The 17,756-nt window shown below is 43.5% G+C and overlaps 1 protein-coding gene across 5 annotated transcripts in view; it reads right to left on the bottom strand.

Annotated features, from left to right (window-relative positions):
• Positions 1-17,756, bottom strand: part of IRAG2 (inositol 1,4,5-triphosphate receptor associated 2) — a 1,168,119-nt gene that overhangs the window by 253,574 nt on the left and 896,789 nt on the right. For all 5 annotated transcript variants that reach the window (XM_078674100.1, XM_078674103.1, XM_078674104.1 and 2 more), the window contains one exon: positions 6,960-7,100. In XM_078674100.1, the coding sequence (XP_078530226.1) occupies positions 6,960-7,100 (141 nt within the window). The remainder of the gene's footprint in view (positions 1-6,959; positions 7,101-17,756) is intronic.

The raw sequence follows: 17,756 nt of genomic DNA, 5'->3' as shown, positions 1-17,756 counted from the left end.
GGACAGAACTGGTTTGGGCTCGGTACAGACACTCTCTGCATTCAGAGAACAAAGGATCTGGTGGTATAAATATTGGGGCCCAGACCCCTGAACTTTAGAACTCTTTTGGACCAAGAAGACTGCCAAGAAGAAGAGCTGGAAAAGCTGTGAGGAGGGACTACTACTTTTCTGTGTGCTTTGCTGTGGTGGCTTGCAGTGGCTGCTCCGGTCTTGGGCAGTGAAAGGACTGGACTTTCTGCAATCTCTTTTTGTGCGTTTCTCCAAGTGCTTGAGGTAGAGCTTGCCCCCTGTTCAAGAAGTCTCAGGAACAGCAAAGACTTAAAGTTCTTCTGCCCTCAGCACTGGTAACTGTGTTTTGTGCTGCAACAGAAGAAAAAGCACCCCAACACCATCTATGACGCTGCTGCCAACTGTGTCCTGAAGGCACCGCAGAGGGCACCGCCACAACGTAACCCTGGTCTCACCGACGATGCCTGCTGATGCTACCACCGAGCTGCTGCTTTGCACTGCGACCTATGGGCAATCCACACCACCTAACTTTACATCGTTGCCCTGGTATCCGAGATGACGACGCTTCACGTCGACATCAACGCCACTGCTTGCAACATGGTTCGAGGGTACCGCTCGTACGTTACACGATGCACCAACCTCATCCTGCTCCGCAACCTTGGCCTACTGACGCCGGCGCCATCGTCTCCAGTCATGCTACGTCGGCGCTTCAGAAACTACACTGCCGCTGCTTGCATCGTGACCTGCCAGCACCGTGACTAGCACCACATCACTTTGCACCGCAGCCCTGGTCTCACTGACATCGCTGGACCACTGTCACCGAGCCGCTGCCTGCACCGCACGCAGCGCCGCTCCACATTGCACTGCAGCACCCGACAGCTGCCGGCACTCCGGACTTACACCGCGAGGAGTTTGATCTGCAACATGTGTGACTTCAAGGGCCTGATGACTCCTGCACCGACCTCCAGAACAGGCGCCTACGGACGCCGTGCTTCTGGAGCTCAACGAGAGGTCGCCAACGCCCTGCTTTTCTAAAGGTTCTGTTTTGCCTAGTCCCGACACCATAGCTGGCCCGCAATGCCGAGGTCAGCCAGAACTGTTAGGAATTTGTTGTTCACAATGCCATGATAGCCCCAGACAGAGCTATCAACTTCAAGAAACTTTATTTCAAGTTTATTTTGAGAACTGAAGATTTCTAAGTACTGTATTGTGGATTATCATCGTTTTTTTGGTCTTGTCTTAAGTATATAAAAATATTAGATATTTTTCTACACTGGTGTGGTGTCATTTTGTAGTGCTTACACTGTGTTACTGTTGGTTATGTGCAAATGCTTTACACACTGCCTCTAGAATAAGCCTGACTGCTCGTGCCAAGCTGCCAAGGGGGTGAGAGCAGGGGTTATTTTAGGAGTGTGACTCACTTATCCTGACCAGAAGGAAGGGTACCTAGTTGGACTAGGTGCAAACCATTGCCAACTAGTGCCCCCATTTCTAACACACTGGCACCCCACCAAGGCCCCTGGACAGGGCCACCTACAAAGCAGCCCTCAGCAACTACCACCTATACACAAAGGAAGCCAAGAGTTCAGCCATCATCATTGCCCGCATTGACGCCGCAGTGAACCACACAAAGACCACTGCAACCATCATGTCATCTATCTATTCTGGGGCATCCAACAACCCTTGCCCCAACCATCTCTTCAACCTCAGAGCCAGCTCAATCGGCACAGAACTCACCAGCATCCTCAACACCTCCATCTCCACAGGAACCTTCCCAGATCTATGGAAACACGTTGCGGTCAGACCCCTCCTAAAAAGACCTCAACCAACCCCAGTGACTTCAAAATTATCACTATGTTACATACTTTCACAATTGGTACTTCGGATCCCCTGGACATTACTTAGACCTGCCCAAATGGCTCGATGGATACTGAACTACAGCAGGCAACCCAGCAGGAGTACACTTATTAGTTTTGGTATGTTATCTCTGCCACCTCAAATGCACTTTTTGTAACCTGACTACAACAGACAGCTAAGCATATGTACTCTGATCTGTTTTGGTTTGTTATTTATGCCCTCGCTATTGTAACATTTGTAAAAACCAGTGCCCAAGGGCCCTATCAGAACTACTTCCTTTTATCCACTCCGACTAATGACGTGCTACTGCAGTTTTGTTTTCCTTTGTCTTGCCTTTTTCTTTGTATTGCTTTTGTAAAACCAATAAAGTTAATTGAAATAAAAAAAATTACCAACAAATGTCCCTGATCCCATACTCAGCCAAAGTAGTAGAGAAAGCCATTAACCAACAGGGCAAGGGCCACTGTACTTGAGGAGGCATTTCACCCTGTATACGCCAAACCGCCCCTCCGCTCTGCTATTCAATGCCGGCTGGCCATCCCACGGTTTCGAAGGATGCGCTTAGGCGGACAATCTATCTCTGTGAAAGCTGCCGCGGCCTGGAAAGCCCTCCCCGTGAAGCTTCAGGTCATTCAGGACTTTAAGCTTTTTAAAAAATCGCTTAAAACACACCTTTTTAAAATGGATTGAGTAACTCTCTTCTCCCTCTGCCTACTGTCCCATTGTACGTGCACCCACCAGGACACTGTTGAGTTTTTGAGCAAGCTACAAAACCTTCTATAACATAACATAACAGCTTACTGAATACTTGGATCAAAACCAACTACTCAACGCCTTTCAATCAGAATTCTGTGCCAACTACAGCACTGAGACCACACTGATCGCCGACACAGACGACATCAGACCCATCCTCGATCACAGAAAAATGGTCGCCCTGTTCCTCCTCGACCTCTCTACTGCGTTTGACACCATCTCCCACCACATCCTCATCGACAGACTCTACAGCATTGGCATACAGCTGAACGCCCTCAAGTGGATCGCCTCTTTCCTTTCAGAATGCACCTAGAATATCTGACTTCCCCCTTCACCTCTGCACCGAAGATCATCATTTATTGCATATCCCAAGGATCATCCCTCAGCCCCACCCTGTTCAACATCTACACGAACCCCTCTTGTAGACATCAGATCCCACAGACTCAACAATCTCCTATGCAGACGACACTCAACTAATACTCTCACACACCGAGAACCCCACTAACGCCAAAACCAACATCCGCAATGCCATGACCAATGTAGCCAAATGGATTAGAGTCTGCTGCCTCAAACTCAACAGAACCAAACAGAAGTACTGATCTTCTGTAAGTACACTTCTATATGGGTTTACAGCTGGTGGCCAGCAGACCTTGCAGTAAAACCCACACTGACAGACCTTGCACGCAACCTCTGCGTCACCCTCGGCAGCCAACTGACCATGAAATGACAAGTCAACTCAGTTGCCTCCTCCTGCCTCCACACCCTTTGCATGTTCCGCAGAGTCTTCAGCTGGGTATTTAGCAACACTATGAAGACCATCATGCAAGCCCTCATTAAAAGACGCCTCGACTATGGCAATGATCTCTATGCCGGAATCTCCACTCAAATCCTTAAAAGGCTTCAGACAATAAAGAACACCACAGCCCGACTCATCCTGGACTTCCTCAAATGGACTCGCATCACCCCCTCACCTCACAAACCTCTACAGGTTCCCCATCCAGAAGAGAGGCCAGTTCAAGATACTCACGCATACACAAGAGCTCTCCATGATAAAGGACCATCATATATCAACCATCGACTGAACTTCCACCTGCCCTCAAGATACCTGCGCTCTGCCTCCCTCACCCATACCCTTGCATCCATCATAGTCGCAGCAGGATCCACTCTTTTCATTGCCGCCAAGACCTGGAATGACTTGCTCCTCCACCTCCGCATGGCACTCTTCCTGGCCGACTTCAGAAAGAAAGTCAAAACAACTTTTTTGCAGTGACAGGGCACCCTCAGTACCCAGATACCCTAAGGGATGACGGTTCTGTGCTATAAAAATGCTGATTGATTGAAAGCGAACATAACTGAGCTCAACACTGATATGACTATTTCACGAAAATTTAATTGGGAAAAATAGGGTGTACAATTATCAGTGTGCCACTGAAAATACCGGTTTTAAGATAGCCTGGCTGATGAGGGGTGATACCAAGAAACTGGTCCCAGGATGCTTGTCTTCCGGTCCAGTGAGGACCTAGCCTGGCAGTTCGGGCTGGACTGTACCCATGGGGAACATGGTCAAGGCCGATTTGCATATGAGTGGATCCAAACTGGAATGGCCTGGCAAACAAAATAACGATGGATTAAACTTAGATCTATGACTGGGGGTGAATGTTTGACAATGTTCAACATTCTGTCCATCATCTTTTTGTGTTCCACTGAAAATAGCAAACATTAATGGTAAATTGAAACTTGCTGTTATCCCTCATGGCGCTTAATAAAGAGCAACAGTGTACTGAATACAATACCACTGATTACACTGTGGTGGGATGATACACACACCAGTTGAACTGCATTTGCAAATTAAAAAAAATATATATATGTATATAGTTTTGATTAAGTAATAACTTTTACAGTCACCCTCTTGTTCCAGGGACACACAGAACAGTACAAATAAAATGGTAAAATATATGTTTTATACTTTCAAGAAACAGTGCATTCATAAAAGCATAGGATAGAGAAAATCAGTAAGTTTCTAAAAATGTCTTAGCTCCTTTCCATATTAAATATTTTTTTAATGGAATAGCACGATGTCCTAGAAAATCGGAAAAAGTGATGCACTTTCCCACACTAGCTGTATCAGTTACACCCAGATTATTTGGGTGCAAAGTTGGAAGAGTGGGATAATGCTATAGACCTTTTTTTGAAGAACCACGCACTTATGACTGCATGCAAAGTCCAATGCATTATTCAAAAAAATTAAACCTGTATTTCATACATATGTGTTAATTCTGAACTACTCCTACCAAGGATGCAATAAGTCTGGTAACCTCACAAACTATATTGCTGCGGTGCAGAGGAAGTAGAAGTAATTTTATTTTAACAAACCGGTTTTGTCCAAGGTGGCTGTAACTATTTACATGAATTCACCAAAATGCCAAGGGCAGCAGAATTAGTACTATTTCACCCTTTGACCTGCGGTGACAGCACATGGTTCACCCCCTCCTCTGCCCCTCAGCTGCCTTCTATTTGCTACTTAAGATCTGAGGGAAGAGCAAGGGGTGGAACATACAGCATGAAAACAGGGATATATATAGGTTTCATATAAAATACATGTCAATCATTTAGAGATCACAGATATTCGGTTGTTCATGATTATCTAGACAGCCCACCCATTAACATCTCATGGTAAGGATTAACCCATAGAAAAGATATCAAAAGAGATACTAAAATAATGATATGACCAGGAAAGCTATGGGTTTTAAAAAGAACAGTTAAAAGGAGAAAGTACCTGCCAACCCCCCTACCTGCACCCAGAGTTGGTCAATTATGTTGTGGACACTATTATCCATGTATTCCTTCCTGAGCTTAACGTTTCCATACACAGGTGAAAAGTAAACTATTTTCTATTTCTAAGGATCGCATGTTTCAAAGAGCTACAAAAAGAGAATGTTTCCTATAAAATCATTTTCTTGGCAAAGGAGAGTGTCAGCATATGAGCGCCAATGTTATTAAGTTGTACCTAGTTTGTTTAGATACAGTAAGCAAACACAGGATTCTACAAATTGGTTTTTAAGTGTTTCCCTGTCACGGACACTCAAATACAATCTGATTTCTTGCTAAATATTTTTTCTAAATTACAAATAAACATTAATTCTTTTAAGGAACAGTGACATTGTGAAGAAAATTGAAATTGTACACAAAAGATCAGTTTGTGCTTAGTATTAGGAGTTTGGGCTACTTTATTTTCATTTACGAAGTAGTTCACTTATTTCATTGATCGGGAACTAGGGGTTAATCTGAAATGGGCATCAAATATTTTGGAAATTAATAAAGTTAACAAAAAATAAATCATAACTATAATGTAACCAAACGTTGGGATTAAGACATTTCAGTGATTAGTGGCGACAATCCAGGTTCTTTTTTTTCATAATATAAATTCACAAACTTTTAATAGATTTAGGTTTAATATGGATTTACAGTCTATATATTTGTTTTTAATACCTGAAAAGGGTTATACATTTTCATACAGATTCGTGATATATAAACACTGTGTCCTACCTTTAGCTGTTTAGTAATTGACTTATTTTTGCAAACTGACAAAATATTGTGAACTCTGACTTTTCCCCCAAAGAAACAATAATTCTAGGTCACCAAACGTTTTTGAAAAATCTGATATTTTCATTTTGATGTTGAAGAATCGACAACCGATGTCTGACAATCAAGAGGGACAATTAATAGTCAACGACATCCAGCAAGTCATTTTCTTTCATTAGAATCAGACAAATATGTTTACTATTTAAAAACTTGGCGCCTCCTACTTTTTGTTATATTGTGATAACTTTTGTGGAGTAAAAAACGGTCAACCTTGTAGAGAATCTTGGTGCTGGTCGATCTCACTAAATTACCCCATCTTTCACTTGGATATGATGCAGATCGAGTTAGTGGTTGTGACAAGCTCACTTTGGAAAAGTTAAGGCAGCATTCTACTAAAACCCTGTCTTAGCTTTCCCATAACAATTTGTTGACATCAATACAGTGAATTCTCATAAAGAAATAGATGGTCATAGAGCAAATGGAGCTCTTGAATTACCACGCAACATGAGAATGACAAACTAATTACACAATGCCCGAGTACTGTGTTTAAACTAGGATATTCAATGTTTTCAATAGGTGAGATTGTGAAAAATTATCTTACTGGTAGCTTTTGAAAGTAAACCCAATACACAATTTGTTCTACCAGTTTCTGATTACAAATTCCTAGATGACGCAGTCTACATTGATATCAAAGTAATTCTTCTTAATTCGGATTTGTCTCAGTTGTACTACACATAGTTTGAGTTAAACATTCCTACCTCTAGCAGTTTCAAGCAGTTTGTTATCTCCTTTTTCAAATTCTCCTCTGCCAGGTCTCTGGATCTTTCTTCTAGCCGTAGTCTTTTTTCCAAAGTAAATAAGTCACATTTGAATCCCAATGACAATCGAAGGAATTCTGCCTGATGAAAAGATAGGCAAATTTATCAAATGTGAAACTGCTACACGGAGGTACATTCCAGGTTACAGAAATAAACATTGATTGATTTTGCGCTATTTAATTAGGGATGCAGTAGCTCACTGATCCAAACAGCGAAAGAATGTTACTGAAGGAGGATAGAGTTAACACAAAATCGTATTTGTATGTATTCTATGGAGCATCATTCAACAGCTACTGCTATGGTTACTAAGTTCACAATTTCTATATCAATGTGAGCCATGTACTTTTACTACAATAATGGGCATGAAAATAAGGCATCATATGCTGTTCACTTTCTGGCCATGCTAGGGATGGACGTTTCCCATGGCTATGATTTGGGATGATATTGGATCTAATAGGATTACACCACTGAAGGGAGTGAGTGCAACATGCTATAAAAATAAAAATCATTGGAGTTACTCACACGGTATCTATTGGTAGTGTTTTTTTCAAATACCTACAATGCTGGGGTTTAGAAAGATGAGCCTAATGTAGCTATTCCTAGTCCATAGACTCTGCTATTATTAACAAGTACAAATAAGTCAGTTTTCCACAGGCTTCAGATGGTTTAACATGCAGCTGCACGTTTAGTGTTAAAGTGGCCTAAGAAGTCATCTTCATCAGCAGCTCAGAAACACTTCACTGGCTGCAGATTCACAAAAATATTACTTTTCAAGGTCCTGATAATCACTTTCAGGACAGTACATTCCACAGGCCCCCACTATCTCCGAACCAAATTCAGGCATTATGTACCCACTCGGAATCTTAGGTCGTCCAACGCCAATTTGCTGAAGGTTCCAGCATTTAGACTGGTTTCAAAAGGAGGGAAATCACTTGCAGAAATAGGGTCTAAGGCCTGGAACAAACTCCTATACATGCTTCGTCAAATCCGATCTGACACTCTCTTCAGGAAAGCCCTAAAAACTTGGATTTTCACAACATATGACGCCGTATGCAGAACTCTAATCAAATACCTCCTTGTCGCGTCCCATAGTCATCTAGTATGAGTCCGTCAACCAGGTTCTTTTTGATGCCGCTTAGCACCATGATGCTCCTTGGAGTGACAGTTGCGCTATGTAAGTGCTTAATTACATTACATTACAAGTTTGCATTGTGCCAACTAGCACCAGGATCATCCTTCGCAACAAGAGCTATTACTTTATAGCTTGGAAACCACCATTGTATGCACAGCTGTGTATCATCACCAGTTCCCTACTCTAAAAAGCAGCTAGTCAGTGCTTTGCTTTTCCTGATGATTTTGAGGGTGTGAGTTGAGAAGGTAAGTGTGAAGATTGATTGGAGGTTGAAGCAAAGGAAATGAAGTGGATGTGCGCAAGGGTAGTGACCAGGAGTCATCAGCAAAGAGTAGCTAGGGTGGGTTAGCGCATGAATGACTGAGTACTAGAGTCCATAGCTGGTCTTAATCACTATGTTGTGGAGCTTAAAGAGAGAAAACGTATGCCATTATAAAAGGAACTGGGTACAAGAGGGATGCATGCATGGACCATATTGGGTTGTGGAGATGTTTGCAATTGAGTGGGCTTTTGCCCATCACTCACAGTTGTTGAATATCTAGTCAGAGATATCCAATATATGCAGTCTTTGCAGGAGTCAGTATTGAGGACATGTTTTGTTTCCTGTCATGATTAAGGTGCTATAAGATTACTTCAGAACAAGTCTGTACAAACAGTGTGGTACAGTGGACATTTAAGGCGCAATAGCTTAAATACTAGACGCTCTTCTGACAATGCCAAAACACCATCTTGCAGGTGATTTTATAAATAATCTTAGTTATGTATTTCCATTTTTCAAATTCCCTTTTTCTTGTCTGATGTTGACTTGCCAGATTTATGCATAAACAGACAATTCCATAGTCTGGATCTTTGTAAGGTCAAGATTACCCTGCAATGTGGGTCTTATGTTGCCATGTTATTACTTTACCAACTTGTAATTCCAGATGCTCAAGTGCTGAGCCACCAAGAAAAATATAAAAAAATAGATAATATGCAATTAAGCAAATAAAAGTCAAAGAGGTACAAGAGGCAAAAGTTCTTTGAGCAGTAGAAAATTGCTTCCACCCACATGGAGATGCGGCTTGAAGAGCAACTATAAATTTCATAAACCTCTTATGAATTCTTGCATGGACAAAAATAGTCCAATTCCATCCCAACTTCTGAATCATCCCAAATTATCTGACATCATCCTCGCAATAAAGCATACAAATGAAACATGTATGGTATATGACTGACCAGGTGACTCGAGTGTGCAGCTACATTCGTCAGAGAAGAGAACTTACCAATAATTTAGGACTACTACAGGAAATCAATTTCTGGCCATTCTGGACAATAGTGGGAGGAGGTTGAGAGACACATTTGAGGATATCAGATTAGGAGGAAACTAACTCCGAAATGTAGGAAAAAGATGTGCTCCTACGTGTATCAAACCTATTGTTTGTCCCTTGACCCACCAAGGGCCCACCAACTGGCCGAACTTTACCGGTGGATAGATGAGGTATTTCCTTTCATTAAGATGCCATTTGAAAGGCCTAGGTAAAGAAAGGTTAACAAGAAAAAATAATGAAGGCAGATAAGTATTACGATAACTTTTAGACAAAGAAATAATACACCAAGAACTGTTGGAACATATACAGATAGATAAAATCATACAAAAGGGGGGGGGATCTCACTCACAGCACATAGTATCATTCCCAAAAAGGGAATTTTTCTACCAAGTTTCCTTGACGACTATTAAGATAAACTGATGAAGTCTCAGCAGAGGACAACACAGAAAAGCAGCTTCATTGCACGATAAGGGACCAATGGAATTAGTCTTCATGTAAACCTCACTGGGGATGATTTACGTAAAGAGGCTCATTGAAGGGCCAATCAAGAAAGAAGACATTTAACGACTTACACTGGAAACAACAGATGCATTCCTGCAACAGATAAAGAACGTGCTGAGAGATAAAAGATAAAAACCAAATAATGTTTACACAAGACTCAGTAGTCACTGAAATATAAACCTAGGAAATAATATAATAATAAATGGTCAGCTACAAGTTAAATCCTGTCTTTCAATAAATTATCTCAAACATTTGCCAGTGTAAGCGTTCAAAGACAATCATGGGGAAAGAAGGGGGTAGACTATATGAGGAAACCTCTTTGAATAGCCTGTTCCTAGAATAAAGGTATAAAAGATTATAACTGAATTCTATTCAGTACAGTTCCATTTTTCACTGTGTCCAGATCTCAAGGACTTGCTCCAGGGTTTAAACCAGTCAACCTCCTGATGGGACCCCAAAGGTCTGAGTTGATGACTCTGCCGGTGAGAGTCCGCTACGCCTGCTGGATGATTTGCTGCTTCATAATTGCCTTGAGTTTATCTGCCCTGGAACATAATGGAGAGCAGGTCAGTGTAGTAGCTATAGCGGCCTGAAAATAGTGGAACAATGAAGGACCTTTACCAGTTATGTTGGAGCATGATGTGAAATATGGAATCCTGTGGTGGTAGGTGTTACTAGCCCTCCTTCCAGAACCATCCTTACTCTATTGCTTCTTCCCCCGGGGACTCGTGCATTAGGAAACTAAACTGAAGATCGTGACACTAGAATGGTGTCAATCATAAAAGGTAGCTACGTCACCACAGACCGGTAACTCACTGCTTTTGGACATTTTTGATTTATAGTTGCATGTAGGCGAAAGACTAGCTTTAATGTCGTCATTTAAGTTTTTTGTTTTTTACTGTGGTATTAGATGCACTCATTACTCGTGCAGTTTTCTGAAGATTGTCTTGCTGCCCAGGCCTAGCTAACAAAGTTGAGGCAATTTAACTGCTATTTAATCAGGTTTACCTCTACTTTTTCTACTGTTTAGTCGGCATGGGAGCTCAGTTGCACTCAAGACTGTGACCCCTGGTTGCCGCAGCCTACATGCAGTATTGCCTACAATGCACATAAGAACAAAACTGATAGCCTACCAGAAGGTGTGACAAGGTGTAACTGACAGTAAAAATAATAACATGCTCTTTATATAGCGCTTTATGCTAGTCTTCTCTTCGTTACTTCACTACCTACCTCTGTTCTACTGAATATGGCCCATTACCTGCAAGGCTATGGTCATGCCCTTTGTTTATACATCTGATTTGATCTATTATGTATAGCCATTTACCTGCACCACTACTAGAGCGGTCGTAATTCTGTTTGGGTCCAAAGCAACAACCTCTGCGTATGCATTTACATTCAATGTATATTTCTTTGATATCCCAATACTCTTCACTGTGTGCATTATCTGGAATTGCCCTGCATATTTTTCAGCACTAAATGCAACTCCACTGTATAGAACTCTGTTGTCACTATGTGTAAAGTACAGTGCTTTATCAGAAATAACTAAATAAAATAAATTACAACAAAATTGCTGATTGGGGTGTTCAAAACAAGTATCACATTAGGAGACCCCTTCTCTCTCTCCGTATTGTACTCTCTGTTTGTTAGTCAATGCCAGAGCAATCCGTCTAATATGTACATTCTGCATGACAATCATCAGCCCCAACTCATCTCCATGCAGCAGTGCCAGAATTTGAAGAATGTGTTACAGCAAGCAAATGATGGACCGAATGCTGACAATGCAAACATTATCCCCTAATTAAAAGATCTGGGTTAAGTCCATCGTTCTTTTGCCCACTACACCACCCCAGTTTGGAAACAGCCATTGGAAGAATGGCAATATGCCTGCCACAGCAGCATTAAGCTAGAGACCTTATTCACAGCTCTGCGCATGTACATGTGGAGTAGAGAGAGTGGACATGGATCTGAATGCCATCTGCAATACATGACAGCTTTTCTCAGTGGCCTTCAATTTGGGGCCATCTTGCAAAAATCTTTATGTTATTTTCTATACAGCACCGTTCCCGTCTCCAAGTGGTTGCTCCAATGTTATGTTTCATACAGGTACCCAGATATAGGCTCAGGTAGTAACCAGACCTTTCACCTACATTTCCCTGCCATTACACTACATACTTGTTCTTGATACTGACCTTTTAACTAGATACAGTACTGATTAAATGACATGGGGTTTTCTTTGAAAACTAGCCTCATTCATTATGCATGAGGATTCTTGGAATCTCAGCAGGATAACCATCTTCTGCATATTAACTATGTATATGGGTCATTCCTTCCATCATCCTAGTCCGCCATGACACATTAAGGTAGATCCTCTGAGGGTACCACTTTGAGTATATAAACACCATATCTTTACTGAGGCTGTGAGAGGAGAAAAGGGACTTCCATGCTGACACACTGAGGCAAGACGCTGAGGTTCCTGCATGCACACACTCAAGCTCGCAGTGGTCTGATATCCCTCGTGGGGTGTCTATCTCAAGACTAAGACGGAGTCTCTCACTTCAGGTAACTGGATTGCTTCAGCCTAGGGGGATTCTTGGCTCTTAACCTACATATATGTTAGGTTCACTTAGGTACATCTAGTTAGGGTTGCATCGTAGGATTACGCATTATTACTTTCATGTATTTATATACCTGCCTGTATTCATTGTTTTAGCACTATGGTAGAAATCTACCATCCTTTTACTCTGGTTGTGCTTGTAATCATTTATATCTGTTTCTGTCTAATAGTTTTCTCAGCACACCTATTTTACAATAGAATGACGTTGGTTCAATAAATGCTTATTGAAAAACATCCCCACCGTTTATTCTGTGTACCTCTTTGAGACAAAGAGCACGAGTGACTGAGAAAAAAGTACTGTATCCACGATCCTGATGGGACAGAGTTGTCATGTTTGATAGTTGCCAAGAGCTATTCTCTCCTTGGTAAGAGGAGTTTACAGTGACATTGTGAGCTAGCTGGTATACAGGTGAACATACCCGGTTGGGGTGTCTGAAATGAATCTGGACACCAATCCCACAGTCTAAGTGGTCTAAACGGGCAGATCCTATATAGGTTTATAGGAACTACATTACATGGCGCCGCCAACGTTGGTTTGGTTTGGTACTTATTTAACGGTCAAATCGGAGTAGTTCAGTCGTGCTATTCTCAGGTACCCCTACTCACATTTTCTCATAGATGTCTGGAGTGGGAAAGGGAACAATACGCCATGGCTAAGTAGGCATATCCTTTATATTGGCTGCAGGCTTATCAAGCTTGAAGGACAAACAGTTCCCTGTTGTGCATAAAACCTTATCTCAGTTTCCTTTAAAGTTTTCCTTGAGAACTTTTTCAACAATGACTGAAGAAAAAGACACTGGAGATTGATCATCTTTTTATTAGGTGACAAAAACCTACCACTTACAATCTACGGCCGCGTTAACATTGTTAAAATGGTAATTTTACCCAAGCTGACTCATCTTTTTAGAGCTATTCCCCTAGATTTTCCAGGCAAACTTTTAAGTAAAATACGAGGTAAGATTGGAAGTTTTATTTGGGCCAGTAGGAGCTCCAGATTGTCATGGAAGAAACTAAAGAGAAGGTTAATTAAGGGGGGTTTAGCTTTACCTGACGTCCTCTGTTATTGTATGTCATTCCAGTTTAAAAATATCAGTTGCCTATTGTCTAGCCCAACCGGAAATAATTGGGGGAGGATCCTTAGTGCCACGGTCAATCACGAGGGAGGCGGCAAAGGATTTTTGTATAAGTTTGGGGCCCCCAGGTTCTTTAAAAAAGTCTGTCTGAAGGTGATCAGGTCTGCACTAAATACTTGGCAAAACCTCAAGGCAAGGTGGGGGATAAAATACTCTTCAGAGTTTGCTCCAATTTGGGAGTCCCCGGGACTTCCTGAGTGCTTGATCGACGGCCTGGCTGCACCAATTGCGCGCGCAGGTATTTCGGAGTGGTCTGAGTTAATATCTTCAGATGGGGTCTTACCGTGGGAAGTCCTGAGAGCAAGGATTGGAGATACCTTTTCTCGTTTTAAATTTCTACAACTATGTTCATGGTACGAGGCAGAAAAAGGAAATACATGGGGTAATTATGAGGTGGAGGCAAAGCTCCAAAATATAGCTCCAATTAAGAAAGAAATAGGACTATGGTATGGTAGTTTATTAGATAGGGAAGACACTCAATTACCATCATCACACTTGGTTTGGAGGGCATCTATTTTAGAGGAGAGTTCCCTGGAGCTCTACTTCCTGTCACTTAAAAATTTGTATAAATTTGTGAAGTCTGCTTCTCTAAAAAAACAAAACAATTTTTACACCATCAACAGGTTGTACTATACCCCCCAAAAAATTGCTAAGTTTGCCCCGAATCCACCCCCCAGATGTCCCAGATGTGGCTTGATAGAAGCAGACGATCTGCACATGTTCTACGAGTGCACTCAGCTAAAGGGCTACTGGGGCAATATAGAGAAGGCATTGACGGGTATCTTCGGGGTGGAAATCACTCTAGATCTACAGTTAGTCATATTTGGATTGGGCTCAGGTATCACCACCTTTGAATCAGGACAATAAATAGGCCTCCTCTTATGCTTGATCGTGCTGGTCAGTCGAGAGATCTGCATATTATGGAAAGACGCCGCCCCCCCCCCCCTCGTATGAGAAGTGGGTCCGAGTGGCTTTGAACATGGCAAGACTGGAACGTAGCGAGAGAAACATCTGGTCGCCCTTGGTTTGCTGGGGTAAGGAACTAAGGCGGATCTAAATTTTTTTGGTCTGATGATTACACCACGCCTCGTACAAAGATGCTAGAATGGTAGGGCCGAAAGCGAATGCAGGAACATGGACCCAGGGCGCCTAGGGTCAGTAGGGTCTTATATGTGACGATGGCAGACGCTTACAGTGATATGAGGACTAAAAATAAAAAAATAAAAATAAAAAAAATGAAGAAAAAGACACTGCACTAGAACTATGTGTGGACACAGTAGAAGGAAGAGAGCAGGAAGGTGAAATAAACATTTCAGAACATTTCAGAACTGCCCATACTTTAAAAATAGCAGACTATGTAGTCACAGCTAGTAGTGGGACAGTAACGTTCATGATTGAGGCACACGAGTCATATAGAACTGAGGTTCTATTAATGGGTTAAATTCCCACAAGCAGATGCATGCACAAATACATTTCACTCTTACACTGAAGATGAAACACCAGATGAATACTGTCCGTATGAGGACATTGAAATTCCGCTCACCTACCTGGAGCACATAAACTGGTTTAAAGTCGCCCTCCCACATCTAAAAGAAAAAGTGAGACTCTGTCTCCTCAGAAGAGATGGAGCAACTTGGCCAGTCCTAGCGGCTTACACACCACATTCAGACATTGACACAATGCCAGAATCAGCCGGAGGTCCACTTCATAAAGAAATAATAAAACTTTACAGAATCCTGACACTGTTTGTGATGAGAACACACACAAGGGCTACACCTACATGACAAATTCAGGGATCTACAAATAAAACAACACCACAAATGCTACACGCAGTTATGGGTAAAATGCCTACTAGATGTCAGCAAATGCCTTTCTGAACAGCTCAGAAAATAACACAGTTAGAGGCAGTGTTTCCACACACAAGCCCTTAAGAAAAACACAGGATTCTAACAATCTGCTTGCCAACGGGGATAGCTCCCCAAATAGAGGATTCTACCTCATGAGGTACAGTTTTCGACGCCATGTATACCAGAACTCATGCTATCCCTCAAATAGCAGTAATAACAGATGTGTTAAGACAAATACAGCATGAGGATGGAGCAGAACCTGCTCTGAACTTATGGATTAAATTGTTAGGAAATTTTTCCTAAGTATCAACTGTTGGACTTGGGCCTTTTGGCAGGTTCACCCCTAGACTGTTTGCCTTTAGCCTCTAGCATGGTGGTAGTGATTTTAGGCCTTTGCGCACTTTAGCACTGTGGCCCAGTGTAAAGTGCGTGCGCTCTCCGAGTGCATGAGGTGAGATTGGCCTGCCCTCCTATAGGAATGCATGGGGGATACGTGTGTCCATGGTAGTTCCTGATGTGTGGGGAGTGCAGGGGCAAGTTTGGTATGTGCGAACTCGTGAGAGTAACTGCTGCGCAATGATGTGCGCGGATTTAATGTGTCTAGTGTGGAAGTGCCACTTTTAGAAGTTGGCATGTCTGTGCAGTAAATGTGAATTGACTGTCTGGCTTGTGATTGGCTGGAGCTGGCTTGAGTGCCTGGCACCATGAGTCAGGATGGGTCTGCCCCGGTGGTGAATGGAGAGATCTGCATGTTGATGGGAGGGAGGAGTGCACCTGGGACCTGAATAGGGCTGGGCCTTCCCTCCACAATGCTGGCTCCACCCCCTGTGGTGTGTCTGATGTCCCTGGCCGGTCTTGTGAATAGTGAGGGGAGCTGAGCAAAACAAAGTGCTCCAGAACAAGTTGCATCTGGTTCGCCCCTTGCCTGCACTTTTGGAGACAAAGGATTTTGTGTATAAAAGAGAGGCTGTGACCCCATGAAAATGTTCTTGTTTGTGGACTTTAATCTACCAGGGGTGTGCAGCTGCTTGGGCTCAGGGGAAGGCTTGCCTCCCTGGGCCCTGCCCAGCCCCATGATGCCTGGAGAACTCCTCCTGTGGACCCCATTTTGCCTGGCCCGGGAGGGCTGGAAGACTTTCCCTGGGTAGGAGCTGTTTGTACTCCCTCTCTTTGTCCCTGGACTGGGATTATAGCGCTTGGAGGAATGTGGTACTTTTGTCCCTATAAGCGCTTTCTGCTGCTGCCTTAGGAGCGCTGTGGCTATAACCTGCTGCGGTAGCGCTAGTTTTTCTATATCCTAATTGCAGGTGCCTACCCTGCATTATGCCCTCCTGTTTTGACCCGAAGGTAATTGCTGCGGGTGCCCACCCCGCTTATCAGAGCCCTAGCGGGTGCCCACCACACATACTGCTGTTATTTTTAGTCTCGAGGGAGCCTACCCCTCATTTTGCCCCTCGTTTCACCACCGCGGCACCGAGGCCGACCCGAGGAAGCAGCTCCCGACGTCATCCTAAGGCAGCGCTGGGATTGGTCCCAGCCGGCAGAGACTCCCGCGGCGTCACTAGGGTGGAGCGCAGGGATTGGCTCCCCCTGGAGGGCTTCCCCATGCTCCCAATCCGGAAGCCCCAGCCAGAGAGAAGCTGCGCTGAGCCTCGCGGGCTCCCGGCGAAAGGGAAGCCGGTCTCCGTTGTTTCCAGTGTGCGGGGCTCTCCTAGTGAGGAGAGAGCCCCGCGGATGTCGACTCCAACGCCCGATGAGTCCCCCGAGAGAAGCCCGGTAAGTGCAGAAGGGCTGGGGGACTCCATAGGCGTTTTTGTGCGTGCCGACCGCGGCACTGAGGGAAGTCAGGTAATTTCACCACGCCACACCAAAGTGACTAATGTTGGTGCCGGATAACGGCACAGGGACAGCTTTGCAGTTAGGGCGGCCCCGGATGGCAGCGGGCCGCTCCCATGTTTATTTTAAGAGCCTGCAGGCCCCAACGAGGCCTCAATTGACTTCAGAGCCTAGAGGGCTCCCCCTGGGTACATTAGTTCTTTACTGAGCCCAGTGTGGCTCCACATTTGGGGGGGGGGGGATTCTCCCTCAAGATTTTGGGCACAGTTATTTGACGAGCCGGTTTGCTCCCTGGCACACATTTATTTTTAGAGCCCTATGGCTACCACGTTTAGCGCATGGTTATTCTGAGGGCCAGGGAGGGCCC

The sequence above is a fragment of the Lissotriton helveticus genome, chromosome 1_1 (genome assembly GCF_964261635.1).
Source record: "Lissotriton helveticus chromosome 1_1, aLisHel1.1, whole genome shotgun sequence".
Lineage (NCBI taxonomy): Eukaryota > Metazoa > Chordata > Amphibia > Caudata > Salamandridae > Lissotriton > Lissotriton helveticus.
The sequence above is the reverse complement of the archived record's forward strand: the minus strand, read 5'-3'. Positions and strand labels throughout refer to the sequence as shown.